The following is a 16,266-nucleotide window of genomic DNA, read 5'->3' as shown; positions in this document are numbered from 1 at the left end:
AAAATGAGAATGCAGAAAAGCGCTCAGTCTAAGAGATCTTCCTATCTTCTTCTGACTATTCTAAAGTGAAAATCAGCTTTTTTTAAACTCAATTTTTTTTTATTTTTTATTAACAAAAACAAAACTTCCATATAAGAAATACAATGTTGCAATATTTTAAACATTGAAAAGTAATCCAAAATCAGCTAGGCATGTAAAGACAACCACAGATTTTATTTTAAACGTATGGCACATTGTACTCAGTTGGCTACATCCCCTCTGGTTGATGCATCTGCTGGGTTTTTTTTGCTAGGCCTTGATGCTCCAAGGGATCTGACTGCCACTGAGGTCCAGTTTGAAACAGCATTACTGACCTGGAGGCCTCCGCGCGCTTCTGTTACTGGTTACCTCCTCATCTATGAGTCCATTGATGGCAAAGTCAAGGTAAGCAGTCTTGGCCATATAGTGCTATGCAACATCTGTTGAGGGGATCGTGACTTTAGGGATGCTTCCGAATTTCATAGTCCTATTTGTTCAGCTCAAGATCCCTACTACTTTTTTTGCTTTTTTGCATTTCTTTTCTTCCTTTTTTCCCCTATTAAACGTCTCCAAATTGAACTATATTTTTGTTTGCAAAGGGTGTTTGCAAATTGAACATTATTTTTGTGCCAGTTGCATATAATTGGCAAGTAACATATAAGTGATGTGAAGACAGTGTAAAAATGCCATAAAATAAACACATTAAGAATGCTAGCAGCAAAAAACTGGGTGAAACCAAAAGGCTCACAAGAACAGCACATGAAAACAAAAAGGACACATTTGTACACCCTCAAAACTGAAAGCGTGAACTGTCTACACACATTAGATTTGGCCCTCTTATACCCTACAACTTGTCACTACTGTTGATTTTTTAAAAAATCTGTTTAATGAATTATAAAATGCCTTGGGAATTGTGGTCTGGTTGAAAGTGCAGGGTATAGTTGTTTTAATCAAATGAATAACATGTTTTGCCATTATGTCTGAACCAAACAATGTTTCTTTTGTTGTTTCTTTTTTCTCTGTTCACTCTGTCCTCCTCCCTGCTTCCCTCTCATCTTTCTTTCTTTCTTTCTTTCTTTCTTTCTTTCTTTCTTTCTTTCTTTCTTTCTTTCTTTCTTTCTTTCTTTCTTTCTTTCTTTCTTTCTTTCTCTCTCTCTCTCTCTCTCTCTCTCTCTCTCTCTCTCTTCCTCCCCCCTCTCATACTTCCAATCCCAGTATTTAAGGTAGTTAACTGCAAACCTATTAAATGTTAATGCAGACTTTAAAACCTGAACATTTTAAAAAAAAAAAGATTACCATTTTGCAGACAAACCATCAAGCCAAATGGGAAGGGCTTGACTGCTATTTTGGATAGACTTCTTAGAAGTGAAATGATTTCTTTTTGAAACAGTCTGGCTCTCCATACTCCAGCCATACTCTTAAGGATGCCGCAATGGTGGAAGAAAATACCATGCTTAATATTTGATGTGCTTCAGGCATGCAGCTGCATTTAGCGCATGTATGGGCCATATTAACTCCTGCCTGGCCTACCTCTTAAGTGGCACCCCTTGAACATTATCACATGAAACATTCATTGCCAGAGGTCCCTTCTCATATTTCTGATGAGAGCTAGTGTAGGAAGGATCCAGCGGGAACAGCAATGACCTCATCAATCATTGAAACTGTTTGCTTAGAGCTGCATGAATGATTCATCAAAGGGCATCGGAATGTGTTAAAAAATGTAAGAGTTTTTTTCCTCTATGTGTAGTTCTTTGACAAAAAGCAGTCCTCCATTATTGATTCTTCCCTCCCTTCAGGAAGTCATACTGGGACCTGAATCAACTTCCTACAGCTTGTCGGATCTCAGTCCATCCACCCAGTACACGGTGAAATTGCAAGCGCTCAACCGGAACCTGAAGAGCAAGATAATCCAGGCAGTTTTCACCACAAGTATGATATACAAGTGGAGGGCCCTCAGGGAATCATGGGAGGGGGAAAGACCATTTGGAAATCTCACCCCATTCCTCAATAGTCTATCTCTCCGCTATTCTCTCACCTCACCGGCTTGGGTAGACCAATTCCCCCCTTTCCCTTTTGAGTTGGTGCTCAGCTGCACTCATATGGTTACCATCAAGGGTGGAATTCTAGGAGGAGCATCTTTGCACATTAGGCCACACCCCTTGATTTAGCCAATCCTTCAAGAGTTTACAAGGTTCTTTTTTGTAATCTCTTGGAGGATTGGCTACATCAGGGGTGTGTGGCCTTATATGCAAAGGAGCTCCTGCTAGAATTCCACCCCGGTTATCATCCTCCAGGTGGAACGTAGTGTTTTTCCAAACTAACTGTTCTGCAGGCTACAGAGATCAATTCCCTTGGAGGACATGGCAGCTTCATTGGGTGGAATCTGTTATAGCACATCCTTGCAGAGCTCCCTCCCCTTCCTAAACTCCGCCCTCCTCCAGCATTGCCTCCAAATTTCCAGGAATTTTCTAAGCCAGAGTTGGCAACCTTGTCCAGCACTTAGTAGCACACTCCAGAGCGTGCTCAGTCCTCATTTAAGTTGTTTATCCTCACAACAACCCTATGAGGTCGATTAGGCTGAGAGCAAGTGACTGGCCCAGTGCCACCTTGAAAATTCACAGAGGAATGGGAATTTGAACACGGGACTCCTTGGAGGTAGCCCAAACTCTCTAGCCATTTACACTGCTTGCACTCTCAATACACTTTTGCTGGTTCTGTTCCTCTGTTGTTCCGGAATTGTGCAGCATTCCATTCCAACCTTCTCAATTCCGGTTTATAACTAGGAATAGTTGTAAAATGAATTCTGAAAGTAGAACATGCAGTTTGCTGCAGCTTTCAATTAGCGTGGTGCAGGCCTCAGATTTAGTGGGAGCTCACAGGAGTGCACTCCTGAATCTTTCTGAGAGTTCCACCTCCTTGTTCATTGAATAGTAGGTGCAGCTGCATAACAATCCCTGGATGAGCTCCACCACCTATTTTTCTACAAAACAACCCCTGGCGTGGTGTATTTGTACTCCAAAGCTGCATTTTCTCCAGGGCAACTGATCTGTATTGTCTGGAGATCAGTTGTAATAGTGGAAGAATTCCAGGCCCCACCTGGAGAATGTGCAACCCACAAAGAGCAGTGCGGATATCGGAGCAAGGAAAACAGTTAAAAAAACCTCTGCGAAGACCAGCATCCTATCATATACAAAATTACAAATTTCACTACAAATTGATAATGTTACAATTTCTTACAAAGATAAACCTCAATATGGTACAAAAATAAGGAACGTCAATGGCCCCACCCACAGTCCCTCAAAAAACAAATCAATGTCCAAAGTTCTTTATCAGTTGGGTGCAGGTCATGATTCCAACGATGACGTTTCCCATAGAGACCGATGCTCCTATGTTCCATTGTACAGCTAGGCACACAAGGTGGTACGTGACGCCGTAGTACTTTCTCCCACATTTCGCTATCAGCTTCTATGAGCTGTACAAGCTGATAGCGAAGCTGATATGCATGGCAACCCAACAGTACATGGAACCTCTTCAAGATTGCCTCTCTTTTGGCAATACTCCAGCAACACTCAGGTTCCCTTAAGTATAGGAGGGTGGAAGACAAGGAAGAATTTGAGGGTGTGCTAAATGGCATCCCATAGTTTACAGATTGTTTTTTTTTAAATACATTCATGAAGGTTTCATAAGAGACAAATTCCACTTTAAAATTCCTGCATTTGGGGAACAATTTGGTAGAGGGGAATTTTCAAAGCATCCTGGTTTCTCAGGGTCTGATTCTCTGCTCCCCTCCCCTCTTCGTTGCAGCTGGACTTCTTTACCCTTACCCCCGAGACTGCTCTCAGGCTCTTCTGAATGGAGAAACTGCATCTGGCCTCTACACCATATATGTGAATGGGGACCAGTCCCAGCCTCTTGAGGTGTATTGTGACATGTCTTCTGATGGAGGTGGATGGATTGTGAGTATGAACTGACAAAGGGAAGCAGAACATCCCTATAGAGCATCAACAATCGAGGCAAACCAGGATAGGACCCCTGATTAGTAGTGACTCTAGGGCTGCCAATCCCCAGTTTGGAGGCTCTCCCCCCACTTCAGGGTCATCAGAAAGAGAGGGGGGGAGGGCATCATATTTTCAGCATAGCTTCTGGTGCCTCTCCTTAAAACACCCCCCACCCACTTTCAAAAAGATTGGACCAGGGGGTCCAATTCTGTGAGCCCCGAAAGAAGGTGCCCACCAATGTTTCCTCTAGTCAAGTCAAGTTAACCTTTATTGGCATAAATATATATATATATTAGAGCAAATTGGTTAAAAAATAAAGATAAAATGGAACGATTGCATACATATACATCAGGAAAAGCATAAACAAACTATTTCTATGAGATCCTCTGGCATGCCTTTAAAACAGAATAAAGAAACTTAGCCACTTTCTCAGTGACACTAGATGAAGCGTCGTTTAAAAGACTATAGACCTTAAGTGCATCAGAACCATCAACCATGCTAACTAAAAGAGGATGTAAATACTTGTGACGAAGATCTGAATACAAATTACAATCAAGAAGAATATGAGTAACTGACTCCACACATTTTTGCTTACAGAGACAGTATCTGACTGAGTAGGCTGTCTTGTTAAATCTGCCATAAAGAACGGCAGAGGGCATGGCGTTGCATCTGGCAAGGGAAAAAGCTCTACGCTGCTGTGGCACCTGCAAGACGGATAGATATGAGGCCATTTTCCCAGTACTAAGAAATATCTCAAAACTCAGTGGGGAACAAGTTTTCTTAGCCAGACTGTATAGGTCTTGGCGCTCAATATCTAACAACCTGTTTTTAATTTGTTGGACTGCAGTGGTGAAGGACAGCATGGACAATAGTTCTAGGGATAAACCCATTGCTTTTATTTTTCTCTCAATATGTGCTGACCAATTTGACAAATTAAATTCAGAGAGCATTTGAGAGATATAGCTCCCCGGTTCAGAGTTGTAGTGCAAGCATAGTCAGAATTTTAAGGTCATGAGCCATGCACTAGTAATCATTAAAGACATGCCAGTTTCTAAGCAGATAACTGCATATGGGACACATTTTGGCATGCCCAGAATTTTACGCAAGAATTTGGATTGGATACGTTCGATAGCACATTCATAAGATCCAATCCATATTGGGATGCCATACAGAAGTTGTGAAATCACTTTGGCTTTGAATATTTTTATGGCAGCTGGTACAAATTGGTGACCTCTGCCATAAAAAAAGTGAGCTATGGCAGATGCACTGATGTTAGCTATCTTCACTGCATACTTGCGATGGGAAGACCACGTCACATTATATTGAAAATAAGCACCTAAGTATTTAAAATTCTTGACTTGCTCTATCTCTTTACCATCAGTAACCCATTTGTAAAGTCTCAATTTTTTTTGAGAAAAACTAAGAGTTTTTTTGAGAAAACTAAGATTTTGGACTTCTCATAATTGAGCTGGAGCTTATTACTAGTAAAATACAGAACACAACGGGACAACAGACATCTTAAGCCACTCTAGAGCAGGACAACAGCACCTCATCGTCAGCATAAAGTAACAAGGGTCCATGCAATGCACCGAGTTTTGGACCAGGGTCTCTAAGCTGCAGAGTCTTGTGAGCAAAAATTCTACTTCGTGAGCTACTGGCCTTAAAGTTGTGAGCTACTGCATAAATTATGGGGTCTGCATTAAAGTTGTGAGCTACTGCATAAATTATGGGGTCTCGTGCTCTGGGGTCATCCTTCCTGAGCTAAGACAAAAATGTGTGAGCGGGAGGCTAAAAATCTGTGAGCTAGCTCACGCTAACTCCGCTTAGAGGAAATACTGGTGCCCACATGCTTCATTATTTTCAAATGGAGGGAAGGCATTGAAAAGGCTCATGGCCCCTTCAAATGTGACGGCCATAATTCCCTTTATAACCTGAATGTAAAAAAAAAAGGTTTGTTTGTCACACCCTTTCTCCTGGCTCCACTCCTAAAGTCCCCAGATATTTCTTTTTTAAAAATTTTTTTTACAAGTTTATTGAAAAAATGCAAAACCATACATGGTACAGTATCGTGAGCAGGTTACAGGAGTCAATGAGAACAATAACCAAAATTTTAACCGTCGCATGTAATGGCAAATGTGATTTACAGACAGGAACTAAAACAGTGCCTCAGTAGGTTGCAGATTGAGTTAATACCGTCATGAAGAGGTGGCAGTAAAATGAGGATTAAGCAGTTAAATAAACATCAGAAAGATAATAATAAGTCATATCAGCGGTAATAAGGAAGCAGTGACAACGTTTATATTGTAAGCTAACCGCATGTAAAATAACCATTAAAAAAAAAGCAAAGGATAACAAAAGTAAACAGGAGGAAGGAAGTAGAGGATAGAGAAGGAAGAGTAAGATTATAAAACTAGAATATCTATAGGGGAGAAAAGTTGAATAGAGAGGGGTTGTGAGAAATGTGTTCAACCCAGATATTTCTTGAGTCAGACCTGGAAACCCTAAGTGGCTCTCCAGCACAGTGGTCTTTCACATCACTTTGCTCCTTTAAAGGGGAGTTTCTCAGGATTCAACCTGGGACTAAATGCTCTACCACTGAACTATGGTCCCACCTACACTTGCCAATACTTCATGGCACAGGCCTGTGTTTTCAACATATTGTTAAGCAGCTTCAAGTTTGGATAAGAAGCTGCCCTGGGCCAGATGTATCCAATGGACCATAATTTTGCTTTCCTCTGTTCTAATGTAACATTGTCTATTTGGAATATCAGGTCTTTTTAAGAAGGCAGGATGGAGAACAGGATTTCTACCAGAACTGGAGGACTTATGAAAATGGCTTTGGAGATCCCAAGAAGGAATTCTGGATAGGTAGGTGACCAGCAATTTGTTTTTCTCACACCACAAAGAGACATCTGCTTAGGGGCAAACACCTACTCTGATCTCTGCAGTGATAACAGCGTCTTCGGGGTGAAATTGGTTCCAGGGCTTGGACCAAGAGCATCTCTAGTAAATTAGTTTAGGGGAGTAAGAGGGTTGCAGAGACCATTATTAGAACAGAAAGGATTGTGTTCTATCCATCCTTTATAGAACGGAAGTACTCTGGGGACTCTTTCCTTTAAAAAAACCCAAAACTTCCAAGTTGGAGATTTGTTCCCATCAAATGGCAAGGGATGTTATCATTGTGCATTTCCCCCCACCCTCTCAGTCATTAGCACTGCAACAACACAAATGGTATAAATGCAAGCAGCGGTCATTTTGTAGAAAAATAGGTGTTGGAGCTCATCTAGGGATTGTTATGCAACTGCAATACTATTCAATGAACAAGGAGGTGAAACTCTCAGGAGGAGGAGGTGGAACTCTCAGAAAGGTTCAGGAGCTGTGCTCCTGTGAGCTCCCACTGAATCTGAGACCTGAGTGCAAGCAATTTAAGCCTGGCTCCTCTCCATCTGTCAATGTGAGTCTTCCTCCACCGGGACTAGCGCCGTGATCATGCCAAATAAGGATGGGAAACATCACATGTTTATTTTTTTTTATTCCACATAGGTCTGGACAAGCTTCACAAGATCACTTCTCAGGGCCAGTATGAACTGCGAGTGGATTTGCGTGACCACGGAGAGACCGCTTATGCCCTTTACGATAAATTTACCGTGGGAGATTCCAGGTCACGCTACCGACTGAAAGTGGATGGATACAGCGGCACAGCAGGTACGTTTTCAGCCAACAAGGAGAAGGATCTGCAGCTAATTCTCTCTCTTGTTTGATCCAGGTGGGTAGTCATGTTGGCTTGAAGCAGTAGAACAAAGTTGGAGTCCAGTGGCACCTTTCAGACCAACAATTAATTCAAGGTATGAGCTTTCATGTGCACACACACTTTTTCAGATAACAATGAAATGGGAATAGAAATAACAGTCATAGGCTGCAATCACACACACTAAATAATGCACTTTCAATCCACTTCCAATGCACTTTCCAATTGGAAGTGGATTGAAAGTGCATTATGGAAAGTGGATTGAAAGTGCATTTTTTAGTGTGCATGACTGCAGCCATACATCCTCTATATGTATGACTGTTATTTCTATTTCCATTTCATTGTATCTTAAGGAATATGTGTGCACATGTAAGCTCATACCTTGAACAAAGCTTCTATCTTGTTGTGCTATTGAAGAGCTTGGTCACGAAGTGCATTTGATAACAACGATCTACATATGTAGCACTTCTCCTGTGTTCAGAGTGCTTGACGGCCGTTGCCACAATGATTCTTGCTATTTCCCTTTAAGGCAGGCCGCTTTTGTGATTATACTCGCACTGTAGGCAGAAGATGGAGGCTGAGGAAACAAGGGCTTACCAGATGCCACTTTGGGGGTTGGTGGCAGGAGCAAGAATTGAATCCAGGGCTACCTGTCCGCTCATATTCACCCCCGTTAACCAGTCAACAAAGTAAAAGCAATAGCATTCATAAGTGTTTATTGAAAGCACAGCAGTATAGTGTCTCAGTTATCCAATGCAACTACCCAGCAAGGTTGGCTAGCAGTGTTATTAGAGATGAGGCAGACTCATGCCTTGATGGGTAACTTAATGCCTCAGCTATTAGAATGTGCCAGCTGCTCACATAATAGAATAAAACACTGACCATCTGCATGTTTTGGATATTTAACACATGTAGAGCTGAACTGAAGACTTCAGCCTTGTCTACCTCACAGGGTGGTCAGGAGGATAAAACAGGGTGGGAGAAACACGGAGACTTCCATGAGCTCCTTGGAAAGGAAGGGGGATTATGCAGTTGCCCCCCCTCCCCCTTACAACAATCCTGGGAGGAAGATTAGATTAAAAGAAAGTGACCAGCTGAAAGTCATCCCAGGAGTTTTCTAGCTCAGTGCGGATATGAACATATGAAGCTGCCTTATACTGAATCAGACCCTCAGTCCATCAAAGTCAGTATTGTCTACTCAGACTGGCAGCAGCTCCCCAGGGTCTCAAGCTGAGGTTTTTATTTATCATTTATTTATCTATCAAATTTATATCCCGCCCTCCCCGATGGGCTTTCCACGCCTATTTGCCTGGACCCTTTTTAGTTGGAGATGCCAGGGATTGAACCTGGGACCTTCTGCTTACTAAGTGGCTCTACCACTGAGCCACCATCCCTCCCTTATTGGAATTTGGGTCACTCTAATCCATTCCTCTGGCCCCTACATTGGTTTTCTATAGCAGGGGTGGCCAAATTTGCTTAATGTAAGAGTCAGACAAAAAAACCCTCAGACTATTGAGAGCCAGATGTTTGAGACAAGGAAGGAAGGAAGGAAGGAAGGAAGGAAGGAAGGAAGGAAGGAAGGAAGGAAGGAAGGAAGGAAGGAAGGAAGGAAGGAAGGAAGGAAGGAAGGAAGGAAGGAAGGAAGGAAGGAAGGAAGGAAGGAAAATTGATGGGGACAGAGAGGTGGAAAGAAAGCAGCTTTAACTTTAAATGCATTTTATAAGCCACTGGCTGGCTTGGCTTGGAGAAGTGATTAAAAGAGAGAAATGCCTTCTCCAAGCTGGCAGAAGGGATGGTGGGGGCTTTGAGAGCCACACAATATTTATTTATTTATTCTATGACTTATATCCCGCCCTTCCCATAAAATGGCTCAGGGCGGCTCACAACAAACAATATGTGTGAAGGAGTCCCATGTGCCACCCCTGTTCTATATATTCATGCATGCGCCACCCCATGGCCAGTTTAGCCCTTCCACAACATGGCTCCAGGCCCTGTTCAACTCTTGCAATCTACGAACTGACGTGGCTGTCCGCCTGGTGGCTGTCCGCCCTTCTTCTGGCAAGCCCTCTCGCGTCACAACGCTTCAGTATGTAGTTTCCATTTCAAATCCTCCCCACGCCACTGAGCAAAATGCCACTTTTTATGGCAGGCGTCTCCTGGAACGTAAACACACCTGCTGAGCAGAGCCATGTCTCATGGGAAGCTCTAACTACCTGTCACCATGATCATTTACAAGAGCGGAGCTCCACAGCCCGGGATGCCAAGAATGTGCTTGGCTGCTTCTATTTGAACAAACGACATACTGTTCCACAAAGCCTGGAAAATGTTGTCAAAGACTGAGTCTGCTTTGTCACAAAGGCAGCAGGCTAAATCTTGCAAGCTCTCTTTTTCTTGCCACACACACACACCCAGACCCAGAATCTCTGCTGGGCAGCCTACATAGGGCTGATTTTGTCTTAGAAATTTGGGAGACCAGAGTCAGTCTATGCTCTGGCAAGATGCTCAGAATTCCTGGACTCAGAACATGGCACAGCCTTGCTAGGACTATCCCATTTCAGAATATAGGCAGTAGATCCCAAGATAAAAGAAAACTTGCACACTGAAGCCTAGCATTTAAAGGGGAAGAAAGTCAGGATGTGGCACAGTTCTGCTCCCACAAGCGTCTGAGCCAGAACCATTTCTGGGTTGTATGTGCAACCTGCCACTTCTCGGCAAATTCTAAGCCAGTTTGAGAAATGGTATGGTAAGTAGAGCTAGCACACCTTGGGATATCCCTTTTACATGTTGGGTATTCCTGACATGCCCAGTGGCTTCCAGCATGTTGTAGGTGTGTATCTTAAGTACATTAGAGGCCTTAGAGTATATGAGTTGGTCCAAAAACATTTCAGGGCTGAACTAGTAGGCCTTATCTTGAATGCTCCAAGAATGGGATGGAGAGGATACCACTGCTCAGGGCTGGAGTCAGTGGAGGGGTGCTGGGGCAGTGCCCCTATCAAATCTACAGAGTACAGCACCCCCACCCAATCTTCCCATGCAGATTCAATAGGGGGCGCATCCCCAGTGCCCTCCAGTGACTACAGCCATTTCAAATGTTGTCCTGGGCAAGGAAGTATGAGGATAAGTGAGTGGAGAGAGAAGAGGGGAGGCTGTGGCCACAAAGCAGGTTTGAAAGTAAGAGGGACAACTTGGTGCCAGAGTGAGCAGGAAGACAGCAGAGGGACTTAGGATGTGTCTTCATGAGCAGAGCTGCTGAGGACTTGAGTTGGAGGAGGAATCAAACTGTGAGGGCCCAGATCATCCTGAAGACCCATGAAGCCAGACAGCTCTTGTGATTTTCTGTCATGTGAAGCTGGGTTTGGTCTGAGGGGGAGCAGAAGGAATCTTTGTCCAGAGGTCTGCAGTGGCCCCCAGCAGGTCTGGCCACATGGTCAGAACAACAAGAGATGAATGAACATGGTAGCAAAGGGTGAGATTCAATAGGGGGTGCATCCCCAGTGCCCTCCAGCCTTGCTGTTGCTCATCAAGTTAGAGGACTAGAAGGCTGAGCTGTGCTAGAATTCTCTGTGCAAAGCAGGTTGCAAAATCCATTTCAAATGTTGAAATCACCTCTGGAGTTTTGCCACCAAAACTTTTTGGTAGCATAACCAATCAGATGCTTCAATCCATTGAAGGTTAGGTTTGTCAGTACAGGGGGTAGGCTTTGGGTACAAATGATCCTAGAAGGTTTTGAGATTAAACAAATCCACAGTAATAAGTTTGTCACTGCAATGGAACTTCCAGGTTCAGAGGCAGTATGTCTCGAAAAAGTAATAGCTGGAAGGCAAGCCATGGGAGAAAACCATGACCTTCAAGCTCTGCTCTTGGGCTATTCAGAAGTATTTGGCTAGTCTCCATTGCGAGCAGGATGGTTAGACTAATTTGATCTGACTGGATAGGATTTTGGTCTAATCTGTCGGTGTCATTCTGATGATTTCCTGAGAAAGACAGGCTAAAAGAATTTCCCCTAAGCAGAGGGTGTTCAAATATTTATGGATTATTCCCTTGCTTGCTTAGAAGATTTCTATCTCACACAAAGCCCTCAAAGATACTTGAGAGACAAATGCATGCATGTTTATCTAGTTCTCAACTTGGCCACAGCCTGCAATCGCACACGTTAAATGATGCACTTTCAACCCACCTTGAATGCACTTTCCGACTGGTTTCTACCAGTTCATACAGTAAAATCCAGTTGGAAAGTGCATTGAAAGTGGATTGAAAGAGTATTATTTTGTGTGCATGATCGCAGCTGCAGAGTGAGGATCCCAAAAACAGCACAGTGAGGCCAGATAACAGAAGAGGGGGAGTCCTGCATATCTGTGGAAACCCTCAGGTTTGCAGAAAAATTTAAAAAAATAAAAAGGGTTTTTTAAAAAAAAGAAAAGAAAAGAAAAGCCAGAGATTGGATGACAAATAGGGCATCAGAAATCAAACAACAAAATAGAGTAACATGACATTGTGAGGTCTCAGTGGCAATGTTTACCACTCCAAGCACAGATCCACAATCAGCTGGTTGGAGATGGCTGTAGAATGGAGACATGGAGCAACCAGCACACTTCCTGTTTCAAGCCCAGTCCCCCTGTACAACCAATCGCATATCCGACTGTGAGGCAAGCAAGATTTGGAGCAGAAAGTGCACACATTTCCCCTCCAAGCTTCCCTCCATCAACCACCACTGACCAGGTGATGGGGGAGATTGTACTTGGTGTGGGAAGCATGTCCAACACACTCAGTTGCAGACCTACCCACCATCTCCTAGCTGGCAGAAACCATGAAGACTAGCAGGGGAGGAAGGAGGTGGTAATGGTGATGATAAGATGGTTGGGGTGGTAACAGGAGGGGAGAGAAGATGAGGTGGCGGGGATATGGTGGGGCAAAGGAAGATGAGTCAGCAGTGCGGTAAAGAATAGAACAATGAGAAGATAGAAATTACCTTCCCTGATTAGTTTTTTTTTGCAGGGCTTCTGATTGTTTAAAGTATATTTATACAAGTGCACAAAACTAGACTGCAGCAGATTAAAAACATAATGAACAGCATGCAAAGCAGAGCAAAATTATTCGATGATGGAGGAAAGGAACCAGGGAAGTCCTCTGTCCTCCAAATGCATGCCTTGTGACTTTTTCTAACCACTAGGTATCGATGTTCCTGCTGTCCATCTTCTAGCTGGACTTCATTCATCTGGAAACTGAATATATGTCTCTCCCTCCCTCCCCCACAGGTGATTCCATGACCTACCATAATGGACGGTCCTTTTCCACTTTTGATAAAGACAATGACTCAGCCATCACTAACTGTGCTTTGTCATACAAGGGAGCCTTCTGGTACAAGAACTGCCACCGAGTCAACTTGATGGGTAGATATGGGGACAACAGCCACAGCCAGGTGAGCGTGTCTACTCAAGGCTCTTCTGAGTACAGGGAGGCATTTGGGAAAGTGAAGTAATCCAAAGGGCTGTCTTGCTTTTAAGGAGTCTGTTCCAGTTGCCACACACCATGTCGACTGAGAAGCTTCTCCTGAAATCAACAGAGAAGTGAACTGCCCAAACCCCAGTGATATTCTTAAAGATAGGCCCAACTGGTTCTCCTGTTCTCAAATGCATTTTCAAACTAAACTATCCTGCTTTTTAAAACATATTATTTGGCCTTTCCAGACATCAGTGTTGGCTTGTAATCAGGTCAATCAAGCTATGTGACAATAAATTGATATACCATTTGGGTTATCCCTACCCCCAGCTAAGAGCACTTGAAATCACATGTCATTGCTACTGCTATTAGTGAAGATGTCAAACCTTCTCATTCCGACCCTAACTTCTTATACTCACTGCTTTGCCAATCCTTTGGCAGTGGCAAGCAGCCATTGGGCCAGCTAGCAGGAAATATTTTTGTCCCTCCTTCTCTTCCTCCTCAATTCTGATCAGCACCCTGCCTCTTCTAAAATCGACTGGAGCACCTGGTGCATACTGGGAAGTGTAATTCCCAGGACATCTGACCATTTTAATAGTGCATGGGGCTAGCCTGAGCTTCAAGCCCATTACCCTGACAAATATTATTGATATCATTTCAGTTTTCCCCCAGTGCAGTTGGTCAAGAATGATGGAAAGTGCCATCAAATTGTAGCCAACAGTACAAAACCAAACACAGGTCTCTAATGGTGGTGATTTTCTCTCCCACCTTTTTCCTCTGATTTAAAACAGAACAATCTAATGACCAACTAGGGTCAAATATCTACTAAAGAGGATAAAATCAGGATTAAAATTAGAGCGGTCACCATTCCTGGTGGTGGAAGTGCCATCAGGATGCAGCCAACCTATGGCAACCCTGTAGGGTTTTCAAGGCAAGAGGTGTTTTGCCATTACCTACCTCTGCGTAGCAACCCCTGGACCCTACTTGGTAGTCTCCCATCCAAATACTAACCAGGTCTGGGTCCCCTTAGCTTCTGAGAGCTGACAAGATCAGCCTAACCAAGGCCATCCAGGTCGGAGGGGTTGCCATTAGTCAAGTCTTTTTTTGTAGCAGGAACTCCTTTGCATATTAGGCCACACTCCCTGATGTCACAATCTTCTAAGGGCTTACAGGGGTCTTCGTACAGGGCCTACTTTAAGCTGTTGAAAGATTGGCTACATCAGGGGTGTGTGGCCTAATATGCAAAGGAGTTCCTGCTACAAAAAAGCCCTGCTATTAACTAAGCCAAATGGCTGTCAAAACAGGATGGTTTTAACAACTTTTCAAAGTCTTTGTGGGGCGGGGCGGGGGGGGGGGGAGGAATGGGCAAGATGTGCCTCATCAGTAAATGAGAGTACTGAAATTTGCCCTCCCTCACAACAACATACACCTTCAGCCACCATCCCAGCTTGTAAGTAACTACTCCGTGCTTTTTCATCATGTAGCAGTTATCACAGGCCACCTTCTTTTTTCTCTCTTCCAGGGCGTCAACTGGTTCCACTGGAAGGGCCACGAATACTCCATCCAGTTTGCAGAGATGAAACTGAGACCCTACAGCTTCCGGAATCTAGAAGGGAGACGGAAGAGAGCCTAAACACGCCATGGGTGGGGGAGAGAAAGAGAGAGAGAATGGCCAGGAGAAGGGGTGGGGGTTTTCCCCAAAAAAAATTGGGGAAGCAAAATCAGCGATGAAGATGGGAACCTTACCAAAGTAGCAGCGTTGCTTGGCCTGGCATTGACTCCTTCAACAATTTCATCGGGAGGGCGGGGGTGGAAAAGCCTTACTCAAACATAGTGTGCTCAACCGAGCGGCCCTTTTTTGTGTCCGTAGCTGGCTTTCTTTGCACCAAAGACGACAATCTCCAGGGGTGTTGGGGAGGGGTCGAGGGTTTCTACACAGTCCTTTTCCTCAGTGGGTTCTCCTTGACTTTGGGGATCTCTCCAGAAGGCAGCAAGGGAACAGTCTCCTTGTCTACAAACCAGCCTTTTCATACAGTCATTTTCATGATGGTTCCAGGTCACCATAGAGGTTTTGTTGGTCACTGAGAAGCTTTCTTTATATGTGTGTGTGTATATGTGTGTGTGCGTGTGTATATATATGTATATATATATGGCACCACAGAGGAAAGAAGGCATGGAAACGAGCTGTCTGGTTTGAAAATTTTCAGCCTAAAATTAATATTATTAATATAATGGGAAAAGGTAAAATAATAATGATGAAAATAATAAGCTACGGTTGTTTTTGTCGTCTTTTTTATTTTAAAAGATATCCATGCTTTCCAAAACACAGCAGGACAGTGTCTGATTGTACATTTCCTTTTTTAAAAAAAATAAATAAAAGCACAATTTTACTTTTACAGAAATCTCCAGCTTTCTTTCTTTTTCTTTTTAAATTTTATTTTATTGAGATTTGTATTGTATACAGCAGTACTGCAGAATATGGTGAGTAAAACAGCAATTGTTTACATATGTAAGGAAATTAATATAACTATATTACATAAGCTAACATTCGGTAGCAGATGTTATTTTAGCAAAAATAGATTATAAAAGCAAAAAACTTAGAATAGGTCAGAGAACAATACATTGCTTTCTTCATGTATTGAGCAGTTTGGCACACAGTCCAAGGATAGGATTGGGGGGGGGTCCGTGTATCACGGAAGGCACATAATTCATCAGTAGACCGCCTGCTCTTTCCGTTCAGAAGGTTTCTGACTGAAGAACACAAATTCCCAGTCAAAGGATCTCCAGTAGCAGGTGCCCGGGAAGACCGTTCTCTTCCAGAGCTCTTGCAAGAGCTGTGGCCAGTTAGCATAGGCAGCGTCGCTAAACGGGTATAGGACAGATCAGGGCTTTTTTTTTTTTAGCAGGAACACACAGGAATGCAGTTCTGGCTGGCTTGGTGTCAGGGGGTGTGGCCAAATATGCAAATGAGCTCATGCTGGGCTTTTCCTACAAAAGAAGCCCGGTGCGAAACAATGGTGATATCCGGGGATGTGGCCTAGTATGCAAATGAGTTCCTGCTGG

General features: G+C 43.4%; 1 protein-coding gene across 8 annotated transcripts in view; it reads left to right on the top strand.

Moving 5' to 3' along the window:
- The window catches only part of TNC (tenascin C), a 77,396-nt gene extending 62,544 nt beyond the window's left edge, over positions 1-14,852 (top strand). For all 8 annotated transcript variants that reach the window (XM_060251795.1, XM_060251794.1, XM_060251793.1 and 5 more), the window contains 7 exons: positions 293-423; positions 1,815-1,947; positions 3,823-3,974; positions 6,788-6,884; positions 7,560-7,721; positions 13,020-13,183; positions 14,726-14,852. In XM_060251795.1, coding sequence (XP_060107778.1) covers positions 293-423; positions 1,815-1,947; positions 3,823-3,974; positions 6,788-6,884; positions 7,560-7,721; positions 13,020-13,183; positions 14,726-14,836 — 950 coding nt within the window. In that variant the 3' untranslated portion in view covers positions 14,837-14,852. The remainder of the gene's footprint in view (positions 1-292; positions 424-1,814; positions 1,948-3,822; positions 3,975-6,787; positions 6,885-7,559; positions 7,722-13,019; positions 13,184-14,725) is intronic.
- The last annotated feature ends 1,414 nt before the right edge of the window (positions 14,853-16,266 follow it).

Source organism: Heteronotia binoei, chromosome 12 (assembly GCF_032191835.1).
Source record: "Heteronotia binoei isolate CCM8104 ecotype False Entrance Well chromosome 12, APGP_CSIRO_Hbin_v1, whole genome shotgun sequence".
Lineage (NCBI taxonomy): Eukaryota > Metazoa > Chordata > Lepidosauria > Squamata > Gekkonidae > Heteronotia > Heteronotia binoei.
This window is presented reverse-complemented; position numbering and strand designations above follow the sequence as displayed.